Consider the following 16,126-nt stretch of genomic DNA (forward strand, 5'->3'; position numbering starts at 1 on the left):
ATTTTTAATATAGTAGCTCCTAAATTGGGGGTCAGGTGGCAATATTTTTAAAAGGAATAATACGAATTTAAAAATGGTTCAAAACACTAACCATTGTTCTGGCATTTCATTATTTTGTTTTCTTTTAGCAAGTTTAAAATACTCTTTCAAACATGTGGGTGAAAATACATTTGTTGTTGGTTGAACATAACCCTTTTCCCAAAATCCCACCGTATTTGAGTCGAAACTTGGAAAACATGTAATGATAATAAAGTTTCAATCAGAAGAAGAAATATATTTTATGCAGCTTGTAAGAATAGAATACAACACTAATGTTTTTTCTCAATCCTGGATGGCTAGCGTTAAATATAGCCTATTTTACCTCCTTGACCAAAATGTATGCTTGCAAATACAGCCAAAACTGTTGTTTGACAAACATCGTGTTTTTTGAGTCAGAGTGAGTTGGTTTGGAGCCCAGATTGAAATTAAACACTTTTAGGATTGTCAAGTAAGTAAGAAGTGAGCTTACCAGACATCTGTAGACTGCTCCTGTTGCTGCTACTAGCAACACATGTGCGTTATGCTATTAGTATAACACACCTGAACCTCTGACGCAACTTTTGGCATTAATATTGCATTGTACTGTAGGTAATGTAGGCGGTATGTTATAAAGAAATATAAATCTGTAAAATATATTTAAATAAATAAGCAGATATTATCTCTTTTTCCTCTGCAATTATTGTGGTCTTTTTTTATTTGTGAGTCTGACAGTGTTATTTCAGTGCAATGCCAAACCCGGTAAGTAACCTCACTCTTTAAGGGCTGATACACACAAATCAGCCCTTAAAGGCTATGAGACAACATATATGAGACAAGAATTCAAACTATAATTGATATGATAAAGTATCTTTATTTGTTTAAGACTCACTAAAATAACGCATTTAACATATCTTAACAGAATATCCTCTTCTACATGATTGGATCTGAAACAGCTTCTTTATTGAAATAAACATCATATTTTATGTAAAACATCACATTGTTAAAAGTTCCCTAAAAGAGGAAAGAAATGTTCATGTTTGTGACCACAATGCCATACAAAATACACTTTTTCACTGAGCTGAATGAGTTAATTTGCATTTACAGTAGGCTATGTGTAGCATATGTTGCCATGGTAGCTTTGACCTTAACAGAAATCATAGCACTCATTGCTATTTAAAGATTGCATTATACAATGTGTGCTAAAGAAAAAAGATGAGGTTATCTTCCATTTTACCCCCCAAAAGTGCTAATTTGTTATTTATAAATGATTAAGAGCAAGCCGTTTCTTACAGAAAAAAATATATACTGTATATCAAGAGGATTCATGTACACCACGAAAAGACAATGTGTTTCATACACAGTTATCCTCAAAAGTGCTTGTTGAAGTCTGAGTAGACAGGGATATAAAAGAAAATGTACAGTACATTGGCCACATGTTAGCGGTGTGTTATTATACAAATATAATACATTTAAAATGAATGTTGTTGAGTACACATTCCTATACTGAAATCATATTAATAAAACCAGTTACTTCAGTTTAGCATCTCTTGTTTAAACATTAAATAAAATATATAAGCCATACATGCCTCTCTTAATGTTACTTCCAAATACATTTAAGACAATATCTGCATACTAGTTCCCTTTGAGCTCCCTCAAAATCCATTGCTAAATATGAAACTACCAGTGACGGAGACAGTATGATCCCAAGCAGTAATCTCACTTCACACATTTTAGCAGCTCCTGACGGTTTAAACAAACACACTTTCAACAGTCTGTTGGTCTGGCAGAGAATAAAGTGCTGTTCTCCTTTGGCCCCGATGTGATATCGGATAAAACCAGTGGTCAGAATCAGTCGTAGACCCCGGCCTCTGATCTCAGTGCAGCATGATAAAAAGCCTCCTGACCCAGAGCCTTGGACAGCAGTCTGTGCCCGCGGGGAGACATGCAGCCCTGGCTGGGCAAATATCCTGCCACGGCTTTACTCGATCTTGTGGGTTTTGGTCTGGGCGCTGCATAATACTCCTCCTTGTGGTCATATTGTGTGGGCCGGACTTTAGTGCTCTGAGTTCTTCTGTTGGGCTGAGTGGAAAAAGATCCCAGATGTTCAGGATCTAGGGGGGATTTGGGGTTGTAATGATAGTAGTGACGATTTTCTCTGGTGCTCTGCGACCTCCCTGGCCTCCTGAGGATGCCAGGTTTCACAATACCGGAGTAGCTGTTAACAGCGTTAGAACTCGTGAAACGATCCTGGTCATGGCCTCGTGTGTGGCTTCTGTTATTCTGCTCCACATTCTTGATGTTAGTACAGCCCCTCTCTGGAAGTGAAGGGACTTTACGAAGAGGTGGCTGGCGCGAGGAGCTCTCTTTGATCTGAAACTGCCTGGATGATCCCGGCTCGGCACTCGACTGGCGACTATACTGCTGTCTGGTGACTTCACTGACTGCCTGTTGAGACCTCGAAGAAGATGGGGATGTAGCAACCGCAATATTTTGAGTTTCTGTCCTGCTGGCAGAGAGGAGGCATGCGTTCCCGGGGTCAGACTTGCTTCTTGTGTGCACAATGTCTCTGTTTCTCGTGTCAGTCGGCGAGACAGGAATCTCATAAAGTGGCACATCTGGACATGTATTTTTAAGTCTGGAATGACTCTCCTGCTTGACTGGTTGGTATACAACTCTTTCGAAAACATCAGCATCTCTAGCCTCGTAAACGACAGTGTCCCTTTTTTCTATGTGGAGCTCCCTGTTCACAGGAGGAGCATGGTGTTGAGCGTAGTTGTAGTAATCCATTTGTCCACTTTCTCTCGTGGAGCGCATGGTGTAAGATTGACTGTGTCGGATACCTCTTTGCCTACAGGGCTCTACATAATAGCTGGAGCCATCAACTGGATTTATATCAGAATAGGGGTTTTGAGGATAGTCAGCATGTAAGTTCTCAAAATGCTGCCGTACAGGATAGATTCCAGTCTGAACCAGACTCTGATAGGGCGGCTCTTGGCTCGACGACTGCTCGACATAAAACATGGTGTCAGGGGGCAGGAAGTCTGTCTCTGCCAGCTCGTAGTGACTAATGTGAGGGGAGTGAAAGGAGCGGGCTCTCCGTATGGCTGGGTGCCCAACTGCTCTATCTTCTGACCTCTGCCATTGGCCTGGATGCCTGTGGCCCCCACTGATAAGGTGCTCATCTCTGGGGAAACGTCTGTATTGAGGTGACAAAGGTTGCCTTAAACCTAAAGTGCTGTAGCGGCCTTCAGAGGACTGCCTGTACATGTTTCTTGGCCCGAAAAGGTGACGTGGCAGGGCATCGGGCCGAGGGCAGTGAGGTGCAGGCATTCGTTCTGTTTGAATGGGCCGATGATGGCGATGATGTTTGCTGTAGCCATCCTCAACCAGGCCGAGAGGTCTGTCCTCCTCTGGGCTGTAGTGATGGGTTGAGGAGGGCTGTGAAGGACGTGGAATGACCTCCTCGATTGAGGTAGGCATGGAGGTCTCCGCCAGCACAGCGCGGAAATTAAAAACATTTATAGAGTCGGTGTTCACGTATATAGGAGAAGTTGATGGGCTCTGAGCGGAGCAGACAGGCTGGGTGGGTGTTGAAACCCCAACGCTCTGATAGGTTGGTTCTCCTTGTGTGGCATCTCTGCGCTTTTTTTCCTCCCTGCAGTCTCTCCTCTCTGCACTGCCTTCATCCAAGCAGCCTGACCCGAGCGGGCTGACGTTAGGTGTGAAATTGCACATGCTTTCTGGTCCGTCGATGACCTGCAACGGCTCCAAGTCGAGGTGCGCAGGTAGGAACTGCACAGGATGAGGGCAGTGGTGCCTTTCTACAGGGCTGTGTCCTGATGTTTGCCACTGGGAACCAGAGGAGGCTTGAGAGCCACTGTACTCCTGGGGGTGCGCTTTAAGATCGAGAACAGAGGGCCTGGGTGGTCTGTCCTGGGTGTGAGGAGCTTCCCGTCTCTGGGGGGGGTGCGATGGGGCGTTGTTTCGTCTCTGGGAGGCACTGCTGGCCTTCTGGGCAGATTCAGCTAGAGCCAAAGCCAGCTTTCGCGCAGCACTCGTCAGGGGAGGGTGAGGAGGGAGAACAAACACTGAACTCATAAGTCTATCTGTTCCTGGGGAGGGATAAGACAAACAACGCTACAGTATGACAGGACAAACAAAGCTATGGTAACACATGATGGGACAAGACACAAAAGCTTTCATAAGAAACTACAGAATGCATTAATATTTAAATAGATAATACTATACGTGTTTAATATTATGTATTATGTTAAAGAGGAGTGGTACTAACCTGGATCAGGGAGGTTATGTGCAGGCTGACTGAGGTCGGTCAGGGCTGACGTCTGGCTTGCCATGCTGAGTGGGCTGCAGTGTGGGTAGGCGGCTCTCAGCTCCTTGCCATCTGCCAGAGGAGCTTCACGCTTTTCCACTGGGGGAGAAGAAGAAGGAAGAGGTGGAGGAGAGGAGGAGGCCTTCTGAACATCTGCCTGGGTCTTAAATGATTTCTTTTTGAGTTTAGGAGAGAGCTGCTTGGAGGTAACCTTCTTCCTACCTTTACCAATAACCGGGCTAATATCTGGAGAATGATAGCCCCTAATGTTGTTGTTAGGAGAAGAGATGTGTTCTTCACTGGAACACCCTGCGCTCTTCCTCAATTTATTTCCGTCTTTGTTGCGTTGCAGCCCAGGCGTTGCAGAGGCTGGACTGCACTGAAAAGACATGGGGTCAAAGTCCAAACTATAGATGCCGGCAGCTGGCGGACAAAGATCGAGATCGTCCTCCTGTTGTGAAGGCGAAACACACGCTGCAATGCGGACATGATCAGCACCATTATAACTCCCATTCAGGGGGTGGGGCCTGTAGTCGTCTTTAGTTCTGGGGTTTTGTACATTGTCTCTACAGTCACCGGAAAGGGCCTCACTAGTAGAACGAGGTCTGCGAGGGCGGTAACTCGGGGGATCCCCTGGGATGGAAACAAGCACATAAACATTTTTGACTGAATCTGATTTGATCACGTACAGTACATACAGATTATATAAACAGCTTGTAGTTTGCAAAGTGTAAAAGTTACCTTCCATAGTGTGCAAAGAGGTGAGAGATTCCTCACTTTTGGTTGAGCGCAATGTGCCGCAGTCTCCTCTTCCACCTACAAATGTATCAGAGCAATACAAATGAATACTTACCAGCTCTAAAAATAACATTTTCAACACATTAAAGTGTCAAGATTAACTTGGTACAGGGAGGGGTAACTAACCTGGCAGTGCAAGGCTCTTTATCTCGTTAGGCTCGCTGGGGTGTCGCTTCAGTTTACGTTTGGACACAGAGTGGGACTTGCCCAGGTGGAAAAATGAAAGCCAGTTCCCCACAGGAGACTTCTTAGCCTTAACAGGAGGTCGCTTGAAGCTACACACAAAGAAAATCATCTTCAACACTTGCCGTTTTGTCTGAAAGAGTGCAACCTTACACACATCCATGAATAACGACAATCTAAAAACACTAAACATTAGGTGCTCATTCTAACAATTAATTTGTACGCATCTTCAAATACTGTAAATTATACACACCATTTGAAAAACAGATAAAAGCAGCAAAAACACAACATTGGTCTTGTGCATGGGCTTTTGCTTAAGCAATGACTTACATGATTAATAAAGTTAAACAGAAATCTTTACAGGTTTACCTGATGTACTAATCGATTCATTGACTAATTAAGCATCCAGTCACATGCTCTACACCAAACATCACCATAAACAATTAAAATCACAAATGATGTTTACTCATGCTCGTGTAGCAGAATAATTGATATGATCAATAAAAAGGGGGGACGGTTCAGGCGTGTCATTGATTACCTCTCCATCGGGAGGTCGATGACTGTGTGGAACTTGCCGAGCAGAGCTCCGGGTCCCTCCCCGACCTCGATGTAGTCACTCTGGCTGAGGGAGGGGGTGGTGGCCGGGGACCCCAGCTGTGACTGATTGCGAGCCTGGGCCTCCTCCAGAGACAGTAGCTTTGTGGATGGGGAGCATACCATCAGGGACTTGGGTCTGGCTAAAGTGTTGTTACCTGAAAGAAAAGGTGTTTAAAGTGTGTCAGAGGAACTTTTAACCTCAGAACAGACGCCACATGTCACTTTGTTTCTGATTTGCCCTACCTGTGCTTTCACGTATGATGGAGTTGAGTTTAGCGCTGAAGAGAGCCTCAGTGTTGTTGAGAATGAACTCCACCACAACAGATTGGATTCGCACCTCCATGAACGCAGCTGTGCCGCTAAAACAGGCAGACTCGATCTGTTTGGACCTAAAACACAGTGACAGAACATGACAACCTATTTCACAGCTCTGGACCATTGGAGACATGCCCCAGTTTACTGTCACAGAAACATGAGAATTAAACGGCACTCTGGGCGTGATCAGAGCCAGTTTAACAGTTTGCATGCAGCCATTTATCTGGAATAATAGTTCAAAAGTCACCTGAGAAGGTTAGGCGCCCAGACAATAGCCAGGTTTTTAGTGTGCATGTTGGTGATGGGGCTGAATGTTGCCAAGCGGGAGAGGTGTCGCATAAGGTACTCCAGAGTCCTGTAGGCAATACAATGCAAATGTTCATATTTGGGTCATAGGGTAAATCAATCCATAGCCCCCATCATATATTTTAAGTGCTTTACAGATGCCTGACAAACTACAAATAGGAACAAGGGTGGACAATAATAAAATGAACAATGCACACAAGTTAAGTAAAAATACAAATAAAACAGCCTGGAATAAAAAACGAAATCATTAAGATAGAATAAATATACAAAACTTAAGGACTAGAAAATAAGGGTTGATAAGAAAAGAGTAAACAAATAATACAGTTTTACAATTAAAATACAATAAACCATCATTAACACTGTTATCCTGCTTAGCATCAGCAGGTTAAGTTTAGTGCATCTTATAATAAGCAGGATAAAAATACTTTTTAAGTAATGCCAATGCACAGCAGGGATGTCATGCTGGACTGATCAGACTTGCATTATATTTATTCAAAGCCAACTTTCACATCTCTGAGCGGAATATTTGATTTGGTTCAGACATAAAAAGAAACTGTTTGAGTGGCAGATCAACACAATTTAAATGTGCATCACAGCATTGACAGTTCTAAAAAAGGGAACGCTGTACCAAAACATACAATAACACTTCAGGCCACCAGGGTGCATCTGTGAGCTTCAAACCTGACCTGTAGTGAGGAGGAGGCAGCTGCTGGATGACATTGTGGATTTTGACCAGCCTCTCTTCATCTGTGGCTGCAGACACGGCCTCCTGTGAAGAAAAAACGCACATCAATGAGGCTGATAATCACAGGAGAGGGAGCTGCTCTAACAGTCCCACACTGGTTTTCCCTTTTATATTCAGAGCAGCCATTGTTTGGCCTCATTTTATCTACTATTCTGTTTTAACATGCACATCCCCTGCTGTTCCTAGAAAGCTAAGCATAATGCAATGACCCCATTTTTAGCAGCACTTCAAACTGAAACGAAAAATGTTTCATTGTTTCTCCGGCTCTTTGATCATAACTGAGTAACTGGAAATCTGTCCCCAGCAGCTTTTTCTCTCCTTCCATTGTCATATCTATCCCAAGCATAAATCCCTGCCCCAGTTTCACAGCTCTGGGCCTTACTGAGAATCTTTCGTAGAGCTGGTAGGTGAGCAGAGGGTTGGGCAGCTCTCTGAAGTACAGCTTGCAGAGGGAACCCACTGAGTGAATATCCTGCCTGTAGGCTTCCTTGCTCAGGTCTGGGATCTGTTCTGAGTCAAACTCATGCCTAGACAGAGACAGAAAGAAAAGTAATACATAGGACAGCGTGGGAGTCATCTCAGTGACCATCTGTCAGTATGAAAGCACAAAAACAAAATAAATAATATCAGCTACTTTCGACAAGGTTTGTGCTTGAGATGTTCAAGCACAAACTGTTTCTGATATTCACCAGCTCAATTTGATGTTGCCCAAATGTTGGGATGTTTACTCCACAAACAAAACATAAAGTAAATGTAACACTGAGGCGGAGCATGTAAGAAACCACTTCCTTGAATACCCTTAAAAACGTGTAAACTGTCAACTGAAGCAATGTTTTTGGTGAGAAAATTCCCTTGATTGGCTGTCAACACCACACTCGTTTTCGAGCCTCCCATTTGATCAATGAGAGTTGGTTTCATGAATTCCTTCTGGCAAACATAAAATAAATGAGAAAATCATTTCAACCTTCAAAGCTGCACAACTTGAATCAAATTGTATTTTAGAACAAGCAACTCCAAAACAACACTTGGAAAACGGTGTCTTTCATGTTGATTGTAAACTTGCAGAAGTTAACACTATTTTATTGATACCTTCTGCACATCTGGGTACAATTTCTAATCAATACAAAGTACAAAATGGGGACCAACCTCAGTTTCTGGATGTTGGAGGAGATCCCAGACAGTCTGTAGATTCCATCCACGACTCCATGTTTCTCTATGAATTCAGCACAGCTCTTCACCACCTGCGGGACTACAGGAGACAGAAGAGAGTCATGAGGCTGCAACATGAACCAATGTTAAAATGAATTCATCATTCAATACACCTGGGTAAAAGAAAACTTTGATAGTTAAGAACTTGTTGCATCTAGAGTTGATTTACCTTATTTTTCCTCTTAACAGGAAGAAGGGTGAAAATATGAGAGAAATGAGAATGTTGCTGCATGTTGTATGAAAGTGTCAGAGGAACGCATGTAGCTTTAATCCAATATTCTGTTTATCATGACAACATTAATGGTTGAACTTGACGGGGGCTTCTGCTCTAACAGGCAGTTCAACAGAGGTTTGAAAATACAGAGATAATGACACAGCTTTTGGCCAATCTACAAGAATCTATGCAAAAAACAGCACCTCTTGCTGGCAGGTTTTTCCCACCACCGACTCATTTCACATCAAACATCCCAGCAATGTATCACAAATCCCTTATACAGGCAGCAGACTCACTGGGTAATCCCTTCTCCGGATATTTACGAGTGTGAACTGCCGGCAGGTAAGAATTACACGATAGAGTAGAGGGGAAAAGAGGAGCCATTGTAGGAATAATTTACCCTCATGTCCGGAGTTGTGGAGATATTCCCCCAGGTCGCAGCCGAACACTCTCTCTCTGAGGATACCGCGCTGCCGCAGCTTCTGGGGCGGCGGGCGAGACTTCATAAAAGTCCTCAGAAACGTGACCAGCTTCCCATGCTTCTTACACACTGATTAAGAAGACACATAAACATATAACAGCCACTTTAAATCAATCTGTCTCACATCCTCAATGCAAGTGTTGAATAAATCATCATACAGAGGGTGGGACACACAGTGAAGAGTACCTGGCTTCGGCACGGAGCTTTGAACACCGGGGGGAATCTTGTCATTTATCAGCTCCACACAGTCGCAGGGGAAGAAACCAACCTGCAGGTAGAGAGAAGGGGATAAGCAGGGTAAAGACAGGAGGCAGAGCTGGGGAGAAACTATACATTTAAAAGGACCAGTGGGGGTGTTTGGTGCTGAGGCAGACTGTAGCAGGGTGAAGGTTTTGAAATAGGTCAGTAGGCATGAGGGTACAAGTGGCCTCAGGCTGAGAACAACTGGTTTACGTTCCTATTGTTCAAAGCATCTCAGGGGGTGGTCACATAAATGTATGCTACTAGCTTACCCTGCCTATAATATATGAAATAACTTGACCATAAGCTGATGCTTAATAATTCAGATCTAATATGTCAGCTTAATCCTCCTCTTCCTCCTTATCTAACAACAGGGGATCAGGGAGGTGTAAAGGCCAACAGCTTTTAGCAGATCCTTAGCTCAATTTTTCTATAAAGTTTCCCATCAGGCTGTATTTGCCCCCATATTACCATTCCAATCCAATCTATAGGATTTCAATCAACCCCTCTCATACCCAAAGCCCATCCACACATTGATTCATTGGGAAACACGTCACAAGTGAGGCTTAAGATGCCCGATCTCTGTTTCACTGTGACTTTAATCACTATGGTTTCATCACAGGAAGAGCAGAAAAAGTTGTTCTCTCAATGCACTCATAAAACCTAATTGTGAATGCAGCACAGCAGATGATTTACCTGGAATCCATGTTTCCCTCTCCACCAGCCTGTGTCTTCTTTGGGAGGCATATCTATGACAGACACAATGTCCCCCACCTGGGTCACAAAGAGTTTGGTGATGAGAATAAAGTGTGATCACAGCTGAGCACATCAGGATCAGACATATACATACTGAAAGCAAAACATCTAGTAAAAATATGTATGCTCGAAGATGAAAAAATGATTGATTAATGCAAGATTATGTTGTTTTATATAAGAGAGGTTACCTCAAAGGTCAACTCGTCCGTGGCCTGGGCGGTGTAGCGTTTGGTGACGTGGGCGGCAGCGATGGCAGGGACATTGATTGAGGCTTCTTCAGACACTAACAAATGGTTCCCCTTGTTTTCGATCTGTAAAAAACAACATAAGCAATATTTAAAGTAATACATTTTTTTCAAGAGTTAGACATGTTGGCCAAACTTAGCGGAGGGAGAAGTGGCTGCTCTTGCTCTATTTTAATGGAAGGAGGGATATACTGTAAGTATCACGTGTAGCAAAAGTATATTTTACAGAAGTATGTTTTCTTTTGGTGTATTTTACCTGGTACTTACTTCTGGCTTGCCTAGCCCATCATACAATCATATTGTGTTGGATTTTGTAAGTAAAAAACACTGATGCAGCAGTAATGTCCCCAAAGAACAGACAAACAAATTCACATTCTAGTCAAATTGTATAAATCGCATCACAGCATATCACATGGCACCTTTCAAGCCAACTTCCTTCCACCTATGACTACGTGTTTTACACTTAGTTTTTGAGCTCATTTACATGCACACAAACCTATAAAACATATTATTACAGGAAAGGGAAAAACCCAAAAGCATAATAGGGCTCCTTTCAGTAGTAAAGTCAAGTCCTTCACTCTTTGATAATTTCCTTTACATAGCCCCTGAAATTCTTACACTATTTTACCAGCTGAAAATGGGCAAACAACTTTCTTCCCAAACATGTGCAAATGTTGCTTTAACCAATCTGTTTAAATATTAAAGTAAATATTAAATATTGATGTCACTTAATGGGGTTATAATGTAGAGAGTGAATAACTGATAGGAAGAGCAAACAGCTGATAAGAAGATACCTCCATCCATGTTAGCACTGGTCCACAGTTGATCTTGTTGTCAGCAATGGCGGAGAATCTGGACAGGTAGGTGGCCAGCATCTTGGTTACAGACTGAATAAAGACACAAGATTATCAAGATTTAATAAAAGTCTGGCAATTTAAGAGCAATTTTCCACACTTCATGCAACAGAACAGACTAATTTCATGAGAGATCAGAGATACTGGAGTTAAACTCTGTGATACCTCAACAGTTTCCTTTAATGTGTCGTATCGTGGCAGCTCTGTGAGCTGGGAGTAACGCCGATCATAGATACACAAGTGCAGATGTTTGTCCAGCACCCGAAAGTCTTCATAGGACCTGGTTACCAGCCAGTTACGACCCTGACAAACAGAGACAAAAATAAACTGTTGTCAGATTGAGTGGAGAAAGCTAGTTTCAGTTATTTTCCAATATTAGTCCAGTGATACTAAACTTGTCCTCTCAATAGGGTGCATTCCAAAAGTTTTTCAAATTCACATCAAAATAAATTGATTCCCATGGGATTTGTTGTTATTACTGTAAATGTAAATAAAGTTTCCAGATTGCAAAACAATAAGCTTTAACCGAGCTGCAGTAGTTTTCTGCTGTAAAATATCTGGCTGGACTGTCATACAGGCCAAGTGTCAATAGTTGTACCAAGTTTTATGTTAAGTTATTAAGTGAGTTAATATTAAAATAAAGATTTAAGGAAAGATGGGCCTTAAAATGTTTATTTATTTTATCTTTATTTGTTTGTTTGACAACTGGCCCCTGACTTCCTGACGTTTGCAAAAAGGCCCCACCAGACAGAGCAAGTTGAGTGTCTCTGTTGGAGTCTATAATTCAAATGCAGTATATAATACTACCTGGCAAGTGACCTGGACCAGAAACACAGGCTCTTTGGAGTCCTGACCAGCCTTCGGTCCTTCAATCTGCCCCTCTGCGAAGGCCAACTGGGACCGGAGAAAAAAAAGAGAGACAGAGGCGTCAGTAGTGAGAGGGCCTACACTTTAAATAATGGATGCTTATAATACAACAACCTCTTAGCATGTGACCTGCTATACAAGAGGAACACCGTGTCCAAACCCCATTTTCCATTAAATAGTAAAAACACTTTTATACTGAGCAGGACAACTAGAGTAATAAAGAACTACGGGAAGTAATGCCTGAAAAAAGAACATTGATTGTTTTTGTTTAAAATATCATGAATGTGCCAGCCTTCATGATAGCGTTTATTTGGGAAATATTCTGGTATTTCATCTGCAACCAACATAGCTATGATTTATATTATCACCTCATCAAAGATCCTGCAGTATGACATATATAATGCATAAAGTGCTAGCTAAACATCAGCGCTGGGTGGCAGTGTAGATTTAGCACAGATTTCTATAGTCTATATATGACCCAAAATTGAGAAGATCAAAGCCTTGCAGGAGTTTGGGAATAAATTGATAGACATTACATTTCAAAGGCCTTGGAAGCTAAGGGAAGTTTTGGTTATTTATAACTGTAAGAAACTCATCCACATAGTCTGTTACACAACACACAGCGACCTAGTTACTGCTCAACAGTAATACAGCAAACCAGACTGACAAACACAGAATGAGACATTTGTTCTAGAAAAGGTCATGTTGGAAGAGCTCTAATTCACTGCAAGGATTTGTATAAAATGATAGCATGAGCTAAGCGCTTGAATTAAGTACTGAAGGGGGTCAGGAGGGCAAAGGCATGATGGGTAGCAGGATCACACAGAGAACTACAGATCAGCAAAGATCCTTTTTGCATAGAAAAAAAACATTAGCTTGGTACAAATGAAAATAATAAAAGCAAAAATCGGAAAGTTTTCACTGAAAGCATGCTGAGCATCACTTCCTCTGTGCACACTTTCAAGAGTACACCTTTCAAAATAAGACATGCTAACACAGCTCAGATATCAGCCGGTGCCTGCATTAGCTCATATATTTACATAAAATCTGGCCCCAGAAGGACAAATTAATACACACAAATCCCCAACGTTTGGGTTACCTGCCACTAAGGCATCTCAGATATCCATCCGCGGCTGGAGGAAGTGTCTCTCTCTTTGTGTGCAGCCGCAGTCCTGGACCTCAGTGAGCTCCTCCAACAACAGAAATGTTGGCTGAGGGGCAGCAGAGTTTAAATGCTGCTCCTTACTCGCCTGTGTGCCGTCCCCTGCCACCTTAAATTGCTCATTCACAGAGCGTTGGATCACCATGCGCTTACTGCTCTATTCAAAGCAGAACATATTTAAAAGAGGATGCTTGCCACAGTGTGTCTTACCCCCTTTCTTGCCTCCCTCTTTCCATCTCTTCCCCCTCCTCCCTCTCCTGTACTCTGCCTCCGTCGCCCTCCCCCCTCTCTAACCAGTCTCGTCTCTCCAGTGACAAAGGGGGGGGGGGGGGGGGGGGGGTGGCGTTAAATGGGCTTGACCGGCACACATAAATGCACATGCTCGTCCATCATAGGGAGGGGAAGCTGCACGGGATAGATAGACAACCCTCTTTCATTTCAAATCATTCATTCCACTCTCAAGGCGAGACTGGGGCTAATCTGGAGAGAAATCAGTCGGGAGGCATTCTGCTGTCCTTGTGCTACTCTGCGATTAAGAAACATGAGACTGATCACTACCCTCCCTTTCTTCCGCCACAGTCTGTGAACCCAGATGCAGGCAAATGCAGCATGGGATATGCAACAAGAAAAAATAACTCATCCCTTGCTTAGACCAAGTAGAAACATTTAACAATAATAACAGAGATAGATGTGATCGCAGAGTCCACTGAGTAAATGTGTGTGCAGACAGCTCTCAGTGTCAGTGAGTCCCCAGACTAATATTTCTCTTCCAGCTCGGCTTCTCTTCTCCCTGTGGATCTTTTCAAGGTCACTGAAACTGTGGTGCTGCTTTACTAGCCTCTACTCTGCTGATGGAGCCATCACATCATGGCATGGCAACCACAGCAGGACGTTTACACAACAGAGACAGAGAGAGCTTCCCGGGACTTAAGACCCATCCAGTCCACCACACTGTCCATTAACCCTGCATGTGGGGTTTCAGCCCCTCTGCGTGCATGCACTGCTCATGCTCTCTTTCTGTGTTAATCTCCATTGGCAGCTTTTGTTTTTTTAGAGAGACTACTGCTGCACTCTGCTGGCAACCAACCTGAACAGCACTGACGTTTAACCAGGCATTAACAGCCACTTCCACACACACAAGTGAACAACTACTAGTGCTTCACTGTGTCTAATAAACTTAAATATTGTTCTTAGACTACAAGTCCAAATCATGTGTTGGCTGGTGAGAGTAGTTATATCCAGGGGTGCACATAACTGGTACGCAGGTAGGCATGCGCGGCAAAAATCTGAAATGCGTAACGTCACTTTTGTCACTGCGCGCCTTTGAGTACCTGATAGGTCATCAAAACAGAACACATATTTCGTCTACACGTGTTTCTTGTCAACACTCAATGGAGAAAACTACTAGACATGTCAAAAACACCAAAATACATTAGGCAGCCACTTTGGCGTTTTGCTCCCTGCAAAAAATCTCCGGACTTTATTGGACTGATTAAATTGAGCTGAGCCGCGCAGGCCATAACCGACGGACCTGTGAAGCTTTACAGGAGGCAGAGGCTTAGATCACCGGACAACAGAGTTGTTCACTGTGTGCACAGACGGGGTTGTTGTTAACGTCGGTATGTATGAACAACAGAATTGTGCCAAAACTCCGCCAACTGGCTGCAGTGGGAGACTCCCCTGTGCACATTCTGTGCCCCGCGCACACACTGGAGAACTGCGCAAAATCAGCTGATCACAACGTTCACGCTCTGTGGTCAAGCTGCTGCAGTTTTATTTACAACAAGGTGGAGCAAAACCAATCACACAGGTGCAAACTTAGGGTGTTAATGGAAGAGTTTGAAATCAGACAGAGGTGGAAGAAGTACTCAGCTCTTGTGTAGGAATTCATAATGTTACTCAAGTAAAAGTAGAAAGTATTATCATCAAAATATAGTTAAAGTACCAAAAGTAAAAGTAGTCATTGTGCAGATTGGTCCACTTCAGAATAATATATATGATATGTTTTATAATTATTGAATCATTAAGTGTTATCAAAAAGCTGGTAAAGGTGCAGCTAGTTTTAATGACTTTGTATACTGCAGGGTAGCTTGTGAATTTACTCCAGGTGGAACTAAAGTCTGATTTAAGAGTTGATTATATTTTACATAATTAATCCAAATCTGTAAAGTAACTAAAGGTATTAAATAAATGTAGTGGAGTAAAAGTACACCATTTACCTCTGAACTGTAGTGGAGTAGAAGTACTAAGTAGCATGAAATAGAAATACTCAAGTAAATTTGTACAAGAATCTCAAAATTGTACTTAAGTGCAGTACTTGAATAAGTGTACTTAGTTACTTCCCACATCTGAAATCAGATATGATTTCAAGTCATGTGATCATTTCTTAGTATTTGATCCTTCAACTTGGCCTCAGGAAATGCAAGGACTTCACAGTTTTGGCAACAAGTGTTGGAGAAAGCAAATTGGAGGCTTAAACAGGGACAGAGAGGTGCATCTGCAGCATCTTCATCATCTACCGTGCAAGAAGAGGAACTAGAGGACAGTGAGGAAGACTGCACTTATTAACACCACACTTCGTGTGGGGTGAGTACCAAACGCTGTCTCCTGGTACTCATCTGAGTAACTCACTCAAAAAGTTATGTGCACCCCTGGTTATATCCATAATACATTAAGTGCATGAACACAAAAACATTTTGCTTGTGTAGTTTTTTCTCAATTTACTAGAGTTAAAACAAAAAAAAAACAGATAAAAACTCGGCAACCATGCTAATGGCACTGTGATAAATGCTAATTCAGTATGCTA

At 42.6% G+C, this 16,126-nt stretch overlaps 1 protein-coding gene across 2 annotated transcripts in view; it reads right to left on the reverse strand.

The window, feature by feature from the left end:
* Nucleotides 1-869: 869 nt before the first annotated feature.
* The window catches only part of arhgap32a (Rho GTPase activating protein 32a), a 28,708-nt gene continuing 13,451 nt past the window's right edge, over nt 870-16,126 (reverse strand). For both annotated transcript variants that reach the window (XM_034113219.1, XM_034113220.1), the window contains 17 exons: nt 12,099-12,185; nt 11,457-11,594; nt 11,232-11,324; nt 10,381-10,503; nt 10,133-10,210; nt 9,383-9,464; nt 9,116-9,265; nt 8,439-8,541; nt 7,675-7,819; nt 7,234-7,316; nt 6,489-6,596; nt 6,170-6,315; nt 5,868-6,081; nt 5,273-5,421; nt 5,090-5,164; nt 4,310-4,981; nt 870-4,130 (listed from right to left, as the gene is read on the reverse strand). In XM_034113219.1, the coding sequence (XP_033969110.1) occupies nt 1,867-4,130; nt 4,310-4,981; nt 5,090-5,164; nt 5,273-5,421; nt 5,868-6,081; nt 6,170-6,315; nt 6,489-6,596; nt 7,234-7,316; nt 7,675-7,819; nt 8,439-8,541; nt 9,116-9,265; nt 9,383-9,464; nt 10,133-10,210; nt 10,381-10,503; nt 11,232-11,324; nt 11,457-11,594; nt 12,099-12,185 (4,710 nt within the window). In that variant the 3' untranslated portion in view covers nt 870-1,866. The remainder of the gene's footprint in view (nt 4,131-4,309; nt 4,982-5,089; nt 5,165-5,272; nt 5,422-5,867; nt 6,082-6,169; nt 6,316-6,488; nt 6,597-7,233; nt 7,317-7,674; nt 7,820-8,438; nt 8,542-9,115; nt 9,266-9,382; nt 9,465-10,132; nt 10,211-10,380; nt 10,504-11,231; nt 11,325-11,456; nt 11,595-12,098; nt 12,186-16,126) is intronic.

This window comes from Trematomus bernacchii, unplaced genomic scaffold (assembly GCF_902827165.1).
Source record: "Trematomus bernacchii unplaced genomic scaffold, fTreBer1.1, whole genome shotgun sequence".
Classification (NCBI taxonomy): Eukaryota; Metazoa; Chordata; class Actinopteri; order Perciformes; family Nototheniidae; genus Trematomus; species Trematomus bernacchii.